At 44.9% G+C, this 12,178-nt stretch overlaps 1 protein-coding gene across 1 annotated transcript in view; it reads left to right on the plus strand.

The window, feature by feature from the left end:
- The window catches only part of LOC306858653 (voltage-dependent calcium channel subunit alpha-2/delta-1-like), a 94,366-nt gene that overhangs the window by 41,285 nt on the left and 40,903 nt on the right, over positions 1-12,178 (plus strand). The window contains exons 4-6 of the mRNA XM_079399277.1: positions 2,328-2,387; positions 5,201-5,236; positions 5,353-5,482. Coding sequence (XP_079255403.1) covers positions 2,328-2,387; positions 5,201-5,236; positions 5,353-5,482 — 226 coding nt within the window. The remainder of the gene's footprint in view (positions 1-2,327; positions 2,388-5,200; positions 5,237-5,352; positions 5,483-12,178) is intronic.

A 12,178-nucleotide genomic window follows, 5' to 3' on the forward strand; every position in this document is an offset into this window, starting at 1 on the left:
AAAGCCAAGTCCTGATCCCAGCTGAACTCCTCTGATGTGACTTTAAATGCAGACCTTGAGCCAAAAACTCATCACCAAACACCAATGACTTGTATATAAGGGTACAGTCATTTTAGAAACGTCCAAAACTGTTGCAACAGAGATGGAAATACAATTTTTAAATACATGAATTATGTTTCCATCTTTGTTGCCACAGTTTTGTTAGTGCCTTTTTCTGTTCTAAAGAAGGGGGTGTCCCAACACTTTTGCCCTTATAGTGTCTATACAAGTCATTGGTGTTTGGTGATGAGTTTTTGGCTCAAGGTCTGCATTTAAAGTCACACCAGAGGAGTTCAGTTGGGATCAGGACTTGGCTTTCTGCAGACCAGTCACGTTCTTCCACACTGACTCAATCAATCATGTCTTTTTGAACCGTGCCTTATACACAGAGACACTGTCATGTTAGAATAGAAAAGGGTCCTGTCCAAACTCTTGCTATAAAATTAGAAGCACACAATTCCCTTGAATATCATTATATGCTTGAACATTAAGATTTATACTCATAGAAATTACTAAAGTAGTCAAACATATTGATTAGAAGGGGGTGACCCAATACTTTTGGCAATATAGTGTATATATATTAAATGTATATTAAATGTTTCTCTCTATTATATAATTTCCTGTTTTATGTTATTTTTCCACTAACACTTTAGTAAAGGGACCATTTCTCACTAATAAGTTGCTTATGATTATGCCTATTTATAACACATTGCTGTTTATTATTATTATTATAAAGCACATATTCTGCATGACCATAATCTACATCCCTAATCCTACCCAATACCTAAAGTAACAACTACTTTACTAACTTAATAAGCAACAAATTATGAGTTTATTGAGGCAAAATTCATAGTTAATGGTTTGTTAATAGTGAGACCTTATAATAAAGTGTGACCATTTTTCCTGTTTTACGTTAATGTTTGTTGCGCCACAACTTCTGCACTAAACTCTAAAACACAATTAAGCTTGAGCTTTTATTATAAACTTCCGTAAAATGAGAAACCAACTGTTTATTTGATCAAAGTTTCTCCACCTCATATATCTGTGGCGTCAAATGAGGATTTCTTAATTTGCTTTTAGTCCCCTGGTTATCAAGATTAATTTGCCTTCATGAACTCCTAATCTTCAATCTAATTTCAAGGCCAATAAAAACTGAAAAAAAATAAAAATAAATAAAGATACATAAAAAAAAAGGCTCTGGGACAAGTTACAGGAATGGGATGTGAAAGCTCCCAAGGGAAATTACGCTTACAGTGAGTTTCTAGTACAGACCAGATTAAAAAATGATACCATTATACTGTTATTAACCTAATCAGTTGAGGAGGCCTGGACCGGACCTGAGCTGCTGTCTAAATTTAGTTTGCCGTCACTGAGGGGTTTTCTCATAGGCAGAGAATCTGGAGTAAAGGCTGAATACAGGTCATTCTGAGAAAAATCTGTCTTCTCAACCGTTTGATATGAGGTCTAAAGCTGAGCTTCATTTGCCTTCATTAAAACCAACTGTTGACTGAATGATAAATAAATTAGCCAATTATATTGGAACTCTGTCGTGTTAATGCATTTAATTGGTGTTATTAAGTGTCTGGATGCTAACGTTTGGTTCTGAGGCCCTTTTATTAAATTTGATAAAATCAATAAAGCTTACCTAGATGATCACATTTTGTTAGAACTAATGTTTTTGTGTTCTTTTCTGGTTTAAGATGGTGATTTGATTTATATACATTATACTCTATACCAAAATAGAGTTTGGGGTCAGCAAGATTATTCATTGTTTTAATATGCTCATATAAAGACAGTACAGTAAAGACATTAATATTGTGGAATATGTTTTACAATTTTAAATAACTTTTTTATATTTGAATACATTATCAAATTTAATTTATTTCTGTGGTGCAACGCTGAATTTTCAGCATCATTAATCCAGACTTCAGTATCACATGATTCTTCAGAAATTCTTCTAATATGCTGATTTGCTGCTGAGAAAGCATGTTGAAAACAGTTGTGATTCATAATATTTTTTTGTATAAACCATAATACTTTTCCCCCAGGATTTTATGATGAATAGACAGAAAAAACACCATTTATTTCAAATAGATTTTTTTTTTTTTATAATATTAAAAATGTCTTCACTTTTGATCATTTTAATGCATCCTAAATTAATTTCTAAATTCTAAATTTCTAAAATTATTTTCTTTAAAAAAGAAATCCAACCGTTTGAATGGTAGTATATGTTTGGGCATATATGTATGCATTCTTTAACACTTTCGTCTTGTTTCTTGTGTTTGTAGGCGCTAGCGGCGGCTGCGGAGGACCTGCAGAAGGAGCACCAGTGGAAGGATGATCTTGACGTAATGCTTCACACATTCACATTTTGTAAACACTCTGAAACACACACACGCAGGTGGGAGAAACAAGGCTGTGAAACTTTTGCCAGGGCATGCTTTCAATCAGTCCTTTATTGGATAAGAACAGATACCGGACACATTTACACACGTCATCACCTTATTTAGATGGTGAGATAATCAATTGGGTTGGAAAATGCTGGCATCCTGGTCTCAGACCTTACGTCTGTGGTATTGATTCATTTCAGGTTCCCACAGACTTAAATATCAATTCTAATTTGCAGAGAAATGGATGTGATGTCTGGTTGTCTGGTTATAGATTTGTCAGTCAAGTGTTGTCTGAATGAGTTGTCAAAATTTGTAGCTCAGCAATATTTCATTTCTGAATCAGCCTTGGGGAGATTCTCTATTTAAAATGCTTTTAAAATGTAATGTTTTAAAACTTTAACTTAAAAAGTTTCAAAACATGTTTATTCAGTGGTTGTAATCTGAATATTAGAGAGATATTGAGAGGTTCAGTTTATCACAACCAGTGGTGATTTGCCACAGTAATATATGTGATAGTGAGCATATATACAGCATATATATTCATCATCTAATATTCACTTAAATTTCATTTTAAAAAACACTGTTAAATGCAATTTTTAGCAAATCTCAAAATGAAAAAATGAATTGATGAAAAGCTAAAAAGGTCAAATAAAAAAAATATTGAATAAAAATAACAAATGTTGCTTTGCAACTATCTGAATGGTTTAAGTTTAAATACTAAAATTGCAAAAAGAAAAGCCATAATAAAAATAAAGATAAATAGAAATATTTAAAAATAATAATAATGAAAATGACAAAAGTACATAACAAAGATTGCTAAATCAAACTAAATCTGAAATTAAAACTGAAAATATAAAAAGCTAATCTGAAATATTAATAAATATTATAGTAGTATATAGATAATACTATGTAGCATTTAAAACAAATTATGTTGTAATATTTATTTATTTACACAAAATATAATTGAATATTTATATCGGCCGTAATATGAAAATCGTTATTGGACAGTTCTAATTTACATGGTACTTCCGTGATACGTGTTAAAAAAAATGCATTATAATGATTTTATTTTTCAGAGTTAAGATGTTATACTCATAGTGTGTACTGGAAATCAAACAAATGTGTGGGCGCCTTTTGTGTTCAAAAGTCTTTCCTGCCTGGAGCTGTCACAGCAGGTGCTTGTCTTCAAGCCTTTCTTGTGGACACAATTGTTGTGAAAGACAGAAAGGTTTTCTTTTTAGTTATTGATGGGATGCAGGTAGAATCATGTTAAAGACACAATCTGCAAGGTCAAGAGTTTGAACCCATGCAGGGCTGATCTATATGTGCATGTCTCAGCGATTAGTGGTCTATAACCTAAAAAGAGTGTCTGCCACATGATTAGCAAGCAAGTAGGACAGGTGGCGGCAGCCGGTGATGATCCACTCCTATGTCTCCAAGGCAACTGTATGTCAGATAGTGAGCTTGCTTGTTAACGCCCCACTAATGCTAGTCCTGACAGCACCCTCACACTGTGAGGAGAACAACCCTGGGAGAAGACACACACACACACACACACCTAAAACAACATGCATCACTTTTGGGAAAGAGAGAGTACAAAAATTTAACCTTTTGTGAATTCACATAAAGTGTGAGCATTTTTCATGTTTTATGTTTGTTAGTTGCACCACAACTTCTGCACTAAACCCTAAAACCATTAAGTATAAACTTCCACAAAATGAGAAACACACACACACCTAAAGCAACATGCACCACTTCAGGGAAGGAGAGAGTACAAAAATTGAACAACTTCCTTTTGCGAATGCACAAAGATTAGGTACAAACCACACATAGGCCTGATTTCACAGACAGGGTTTAGGTTAAACCAGGATTAGGGAATATTTCAATTAGGACATTTAAGTACTTTTTATAAACAAGCCTTTGAAAAAAAACAATACTGATGTGTATCTTGATACAAACCAAAGGCACTGACATATTTTAAGGTCAGTTAGTGTAAGTTTCTTTAAATTGAAACAGCTCAGATTTACATATTAGTCTGGGATTAGGCCTACTTGTTTGTGAAACCGAGGAATAGAGAGCTAAATAAAGACACTTGGAAATACACAGTCACATTCAGATTGAATATACTGTTAGAGATGGACACTTTGACAAAAAATGCAATAAACTGATGATTGATAAAATATAAGATGGAACAATATTTTAATTTTAGTAAAGTCTCATATAGCTTCTTTTAAATAAGCATGATTTAATGAATTTTTTAAATACTACTACTACTACTAATAATAATAATTTCTAAATATAATATAAAACCAACTTGCTGAAAACTATTGCAAAAATAGATTTGACCTCAGAGAATCACAAATTAATATAAAAACACTTAAAACTATATGCAAATGCCTATACAAATGCCTATATTTCTGCAACATTATGGAATGTTAATTTGTGATCGTGAAATATAAATCAATATTGTGACAAAAACCTAAGAAGAACATTAATAGAATGCTAGAAATTGGTGTTTATGAAACATAAAACCTAAAAATAACCATTATAAAACCTTTTTTTTTTTTGTCTGTATATGTTTTAGTAGGTTGTTGCACAAACCTACCCTTGTAACCTTTCTGGAATGTTTATGATTATAAAAAAAAAAAAAAAAAAAAGATAACATTAATAAGACTGCCCAACTAAATAAACATTGAAACCAAACTATCCTAATGAATATTTAAGTCTTTGATATTAAAACACTAAAGTCTTGTTCACTCTTTGTCAAACAGGTGAATGATACCATCTACTACAATGCCAAGGACAAGGTAAGGATTCTTTTTTAAAAATGCATGCTTGGATATAAACAAAACAACACAGAAATGAAAATTAACACAGTGTTTTTTGTTGTTTGAGAGGTTATTGCTTATTTTTATGTTCCTAGTTTGACATCAATGACACTGAAACACGCCAGAACCGTGTCAAGCTAGATTTCAAAGTGGATCCTGCTTTCAAACGCCCTGTTTCATTGAACACAACAGCAGTTCACATTCCCACTGATATCTACGAGGGCTGTGAGTACACACACACACACACACACACATATTCGCATGTGTTCTTTTTTTACTACTTTGCATGGTAGCTAAAATACCAGTTTATAAAATCAATCTTTCAGTGACAGCTCGGCTTTATTGCTGGGTGTCAGGTGTGGACAGCCAGAGGCTTGTGGAAAAACTGCAGACTAAATTTAGAGAGCAGCCCAGTTCAAACGCAGCACGCCTGGCCCCTGAGTGACCCCACAACCCCCAATATCCTCCAGCAAGAGAATAGCTCTCACTCACTGTCTCTTGCTTTAAAAGGTTATGGGTTATGAATGCTTTGAGGTGAGAAAGCTACTGTAGATCATGAGTAGCTTGTAGCTTGAGTAAATCCAAGATGTTTGTTTCTTCATCAGAACAGATTTGGAAAAATTTTGCATTACATCACTTGTTCACCAGTGGATCCTCGGAAGTGGATGGGTGCAGTCGGAATGGGAGTTCAAAAGCAATTAAAATCATCCTAATAATCCACATCCAGTCGATTATTTGACATTTTGTGAAATGAAAAGCTGCGTGTTTGTAAGAGAAAATCCAACAAGACTTTAAACCATGGCTTCTGGTCAAAATGCGAGTCCATAATCCATAATAAGGCTCCCTCCAGTGAAAACGTCTTAGGTTACATATGTAACCCCAGTTCCTCAATGGAACGAGACGCTGCGCTTGGAGATGCTTTGGGGAACGCCTTCAGCGTGACCGGCTCTGAATACAAATGAAATCTGTCCAAAGGATGCGGGACGTCATGGGCGAGGTGACGTAATGACCAGCTGGCATAAAAGCATGTGCGGTGAAACCGGCGTCAGCTTTTAAATTGAAGCAAGCTCTGGCAGGGATGCCGGAAGTGTGGCCTCGCGACGCAGCGTCTCGTTCCTTCGAGGAACTGGGGTTACATACGTAACCTAAGACATTCCTCTTCAGGAACTCGAGCTGCGTCTGGAGGCGCTTTGGGGAACGAGATACCCACGGCACCAGACTTCCCAATCCCTGCCCCGTGTGTATCCGTATGGAGCACATCTAGGGCGAGAGAACGGAAGAGCGTACAGTCTCCTCGTAGAGGGAGCTCTGGATTGGAGAATGGTCTCAACAACCTCCGTTGAGTGACCGGAGGCTACGAGCCGTGCCCCCTCAGGGGCCACACCCACAGCTTCCACAACTCCGGGCGGGGATGCACAAGGTGTCTCCTGCCTGTGAGAGGAGATCCCTCCTGACTGGAGGGAAATCAGGTCCGAGACTACCATACTCGGCCCGGCCGGAACGGGGCTACTAATAGCAGCCAGAGTCCATCCCGGCGCACTCTCTCCAGAACTCCGGGGAGCAGAGCAATCGGGGGAAAGGTGTACAGACGAAACGTCTGTGTTACTTATGTAACCTCAGCTCCTCGAGGGAACGAGACGCTGCGTCAAACGACGCTTTGGGGAACGCCTACAGCGTAACCGGCTCTGAATACCAATCAAATCTGTCCAGAAATGGGAAGGGACGTCACGGGCGAGGTGACGTAATGACCAGCTGGTACAAAAGCACGTGCGGTGAAACCGGCCTCAGCTTCTAGAATGAAGCAAGCGTTGGCAGGGATGCCGGAAGTGTGGCCCCGTGACGCAGCGTCTCGTTCCCTCGAGGAACTGAGGTTACATAAGTAACCCAGACGTTCCTCTTCAGGAACTCAAGCTGCGTCAAACGACGCTTTGGGGAACGAGATACCAACGGCTCCAGACTTCCGCACCACTGCCCTGTGTGTCCAAAAGAGGCGCACAGCTAGGGCAAGAGAACGGAAGAACCTGGAGTGGCTCGCATGTCCAGGCCAAGAATCTGACGAAGGTCAGAGGCGTGGACCAACCCGCAGCGTTGCAGATGTCCTGAATAGAGACAACTGCGAGAAAGGCCTTGGAGGCCGCCACACTCCTAGTGGAATGAGCCCTGACTCCCATCGGCGAGGGGAGGTCAGAAGACTCATAAGCCATGTGAATGGCATCCACAATCCACCGACCGAGGGTCTGCTTGGAAGCAGGCAGACCTCTCTTAGGAGGACCATAGCACACTAGCAACTGGTCCGTCCTTCTCCACATGGCAGCTCTGTGGACGTACGCGTCCAGTGCTCGCACTGGACACATACGGTTTAGATTCAGCTGGTCAGGTTCCCGAAAGGGAGGAGGACTAAGGGCCTGCAGTACGACAGGCTGTGGTGTGACAGAAGGAACCTTGGGGACATACCCTGCACGAGGGTATAGAAAGGCTTTGGCCATACCAGGCGCAAAGTCCAAATGGGTAGGGGCCACTGAAAGGGCCTGCAGGTCCCCCACTCTCTTCAGAGATGCCATCGCCAGAAGAAACCCGGTCTTCAGAGTGAGATGGCGATCTGAGATCTCCTCTATAGGCTCGAAGGGAGGCCTACAGAGAGCGTTCAGCACCACAGCCAAGTCCCAAGGCGGGACCCGGGACCGTACCGGAGGCCTTAGCCTCAGTGCACCACTAGGGGTTGTGCGCCTACTGTCAAACCACCAAGAGGGGTGTGGTAAGCAGAAATTGCCGCAACATAGACATTCAAGGTGGAGTGGGCTAACCCTGCGGAGAGTCGAGCCTGCAGGAACTCCAGCACTGTACCTACTGGGCAGTTAACTGGGTCGAGCTGGCGATCTCCGCACCATGAAGTGATGAGTCTCCACTTCAGGGCGTACAGTTTCCTCGTAGAGGGAGCTCTGGACTGGAGAATGGTCTCAACAACCTCGGTTGAGAGACCGGAAGCTATCCGCTGTGCCCCCTCAGGGGCCACACCCACAGCTTCCATAACTCCGGGCAGGGGTGCACAAGGGTGCCTCCTGCCTGTGAAAGGAGATCCCTCCTGACTGGAACCTCCCATGGGGAGCCGTCGAGGAGGAAAATCAAGTCCGAGAACCATACTCGGCCCGGCCAGCCCCACGGAGCTGGATGACATAGATAGTACCAGAGGGGACATTGCGCTGCCTGAGTAGCGAAGAGGTCCACCTGAACCTGGCCAAACACTCTCCAGATCTGCTTCACCACCTCGGTGTGAAGCATTAATTCCCCGGATAACAGCCCCTGCCTCGACAGGGTGTCTGCTCCCCATTGAGATACTAACGCAGATGCTCAGAAGGGAGCGGCATGCTCAAGGTGACCCTCTAAGTTGAGGGGAACAGTGCCAGCTCGACCAACAGGAGAGCCGGGAGGGAGCAGCATGCTCGTAGGTGACCTCATAGTGAGGGGAGCAATGCTAGCTCTACCAAGGCAGAGCTCTGGAGAGCGGAGCACTTAACTCTCCGCATGAGAGGGAACTCAGACGCTCAGAAGGGAGCGGCATGCTCAAAGGTGACCCTCAAAGTTGAGGGGAGCAATGCCAGCTCGACCAACCAGGAGAGCTCGGCCTCATAGCCCACACAAGGATCTGGTGCGCCAGCCTGTACAGGGGGCGCGAACCGCAGACCTCCTTGGTGGTTGCTATAAGAGACCACCGATGTGTTGTCGGTGCGAACTAACACATGGCAACCTCTTAGGTCTGGGAGAAAGTATTTCAGAGCCTGAAACACGGCCAGCATCTCGAGCCTGTTGAAGTGCCAGGCGAGATGATGACCCCTCCACCGACCGTGAGCAGGGTGGCCACTCATGACCGCTCCCCAACCGGTGAGGGATGCGTCCGTCGCTAGCGTACGCGGCATCAAGGAGCTCCCAACACCAGGCCCTGGGACAAGAACCAAGGTTGTCTCCACATGTCCAAGGCACGTAGGCACCGCCACGTGACCTTGATCGTGCGAAGCGGGTTTCCCCTCGGGGAGAACCCCTTGGTCTTGAGCCACCACTATAGGGGTCTCATGTACAGCAGGCCAAAAGGTATCCCGTTGGACGCAGCTGCCACCAGACCCAGCAGTATCTGAAACTGCTTGACAGTGAGTGACTGGCCTTCTTTCACCCTCCTGACTTTTGTGAGGATTGACTCGATCCGAGCAGGAGACATACGTGCCTGCAACGTGGTCAAATCCCCACCACCCCCAGATAAGTGGTTCTCTGTAATGGAGAAAGCACACTTTCCTTGGGGTTCAGTCTTAACCCCAACACTTTTAAGTGAGCGAGAACAACACCTCAATGTTGAGCCGCCCTCCGCTCTGATAGAGCGAGAACCAACCAAAGGTCGATGTAATTGAGTATGCGGGCGCCCCGTAGCTAACGCGGCGCCCATACACTCGTAAAAGTGTGGGGTGAGAATGCTAGGCCGAAGGGAAGTACCCGATATTGGTAAGCTTTTGCCCCCAAAAGCAAACCTCAGGAACTTCCTGTGAGTGGGAAGGACGGAGACATGGAAGTATGCGTCTTTTAGATCTACGTGTCAAACCAGTCCTCGGACTTGATCTGAGATACTTACCTGTCTATCAGACCAGTCCTCGGACTTGATCTCAGTACTTACCTGAGCATCTTGAACTTCAGTCTTGCAGACTGAGCGGTTCAATTGATGCAGATCTAAAATGGGACGCATCCTCCTTCTTGGAACTATGAAGTACCGGCTGTAGAACCCGGACTCTCTTCGTAAGGAGGACCCACCTCGATGGCTTCCTTCCTTAAAAGAGTATCTACCTCTTGTTCCATTATCAGAGCCTGCTCGGGGCCCACTAACGTGGAATTCACCCCGTTGAATTGAGGCGGACGAGAATCGAACTGGATTCTGTAGCCTCTCTCTATAGTGCGCAGGACCCATCGAGACACATTTGGCAGTAGTTTCCACGCTGCAAAATAGTCTACTAAGGGAACCAGTCTCTCGAGACTGGCCTCTGGTGTAACCGGAGTGGCTAGTTCGGTGCCCTGGTTCGGCTAGCTGCTCCAGAGACCCCCGAAGGTGTGGCGAGCATCTCAGCTCCGCTACGGTTCCGGGCGGAAAAGACTGAGATATGTGCTCGCTGGAGACCGCTGTGCCCTGGAACACCATATGTGGCAGGGTTAGCAGATCGATCTCCTGAGGGCACTGGGGGAAGACGAGCACCGTACGCTGCAGTGACTCGTACTCTACCCCAGCGGGGCTACCCTCATAAGCCCTGATCCCACTCACATCAGGGCTTCTTGGCCGAAGACCTCTTCGCCTGCTTGGCTGGGAGGTCCTTGACCGCGCACCCTTCTTACCGCCCCGACCCGCTCCAGCGGGGCCGAGCTTGCCTATACGAGGAGCCAGCACGCGGCAGGGGCTACTCTCGCCCAGCAGCCCCGTGAGCTAGAGAGCGGCGAGGGAGAAACCGCTGGAACGCCGCTGCCTGCCTCCCGAACCGAAAAGGCCAGAAGGCAAAGTGGGGCATGCAGAAGGAAGACCTTGTCGCGGTCTTTAAATCCGACAGGGTCAACCAAAGATGCCTCTCCGCCTCCGCCAGGGAGACCGTCGGGCAAACAGCCCTGGCGGAGGCGGAGAGGCATCTTTGGTTGACCCTGTCGGATTTAAAGACCGCGAGAGACAAATCAGCGGTTTTGCGAAGTTCACGGATGTCCTCCGCACTAAATCCCTCTCCCTCATCCAACTCCTTGAGCAGGTCAGCCTGGCATGCCCGCAACACCACCATGGTGTGCAGACATAAGCCAGCCCGATCTGCTGCCGCGTACCCCTTTCCTTCAGAGACGACGCAGCATAAGGGGACAGATAGCTTGCAAGCGTCTGTTCCACACGTGGCATCGCTCTGTAACCGCGCTCACTCGTCCCCATCACATTACTGTAGTAATCGAAAGAGGGGACGAAGAGGCGGGCTGAAATGTTTTCCCAACGACTTCGACACCTCAGTGTGGAGGTCGGGGAAAAAAAGGCAGGCTCCGATGTGGAGGCGAGTCTGAAACCGCAGAAAACGCTCGTATAACCCTCTCTGCGGTTCGACAAGACACTCCACAAGCTCCTCATATTGGGGTGAAAGAGGGGGTGCAACATACTCGGCGCCTCCTGTATCAACCTCCTCGGAGGAAGACAAGAGAAACGCAGAGGCCGCTGACCGAGGGGAAGTATCCGCGAGGCAGGCTTCCGAACTCGGGGAGCGGTCATGGGATCCGACAGGTGAGGATGGAGATAGAGACTTGCTCCTCTCTGATCCCTCCATCAGATCCCGCCGCGAACCCCATGAGCGCTGCCCCCGCTCTGCCTCAGCGGAAGCGGGGCCAGCGCTGCGGGGAACGCCAAAGAAAGAACCCACCTCCGGAGAGGAGGGACTTTCGGGAGCAAAGCACGCGCAGAGGAAGGCTCCCGCGCGGGCAAACAGCCCCCTCGAGAGCCGCCCCCGCATATCCTGCTCCCAAGCAAAGCACACACAAGCCGCGTGTATCCCCTGCATGCAAAAACGTTTGTAGGGAGGAAAACACCGCCCGTGTTGCGCCCTGCTCCCATGTTTAAACAGACAGATAACACTATATACTCACGGAGATCTAGATAACACTACATACTCACAGAGATCCAGAGTGCTGCCTGAAAGAAAAAAAGCTGACACTGGTTTCACTGCATGTGCTTTTATGCCAGCTGGCCATTACGTCACCTCGCCCGTGACGTCCCGCCATCCTTTGGACAGATTTAATTTGTATTCAGAGCCGGTCACACTGAAGGCATTCCCCAAAGCGTCTCCAGATGCACCTTGAGTTCCTGAAGAGGAAAGTCCATTCCCTGTTGTCTTCTCACATCAAAATCCACCAACATATTTGCTTTGGACTGTTTTT

This window comes from Barbus barbus (genome assembly GCF_936440315.1).
Source record: "Barbus barbus genome assembly, chromosome: 39".
Lineage (NCBI taxonomy): Eukaryota > Metazoa > Chordata > Actinopteri > Cypriniformes > Cyprinidae > Barbus > Barbus barbus.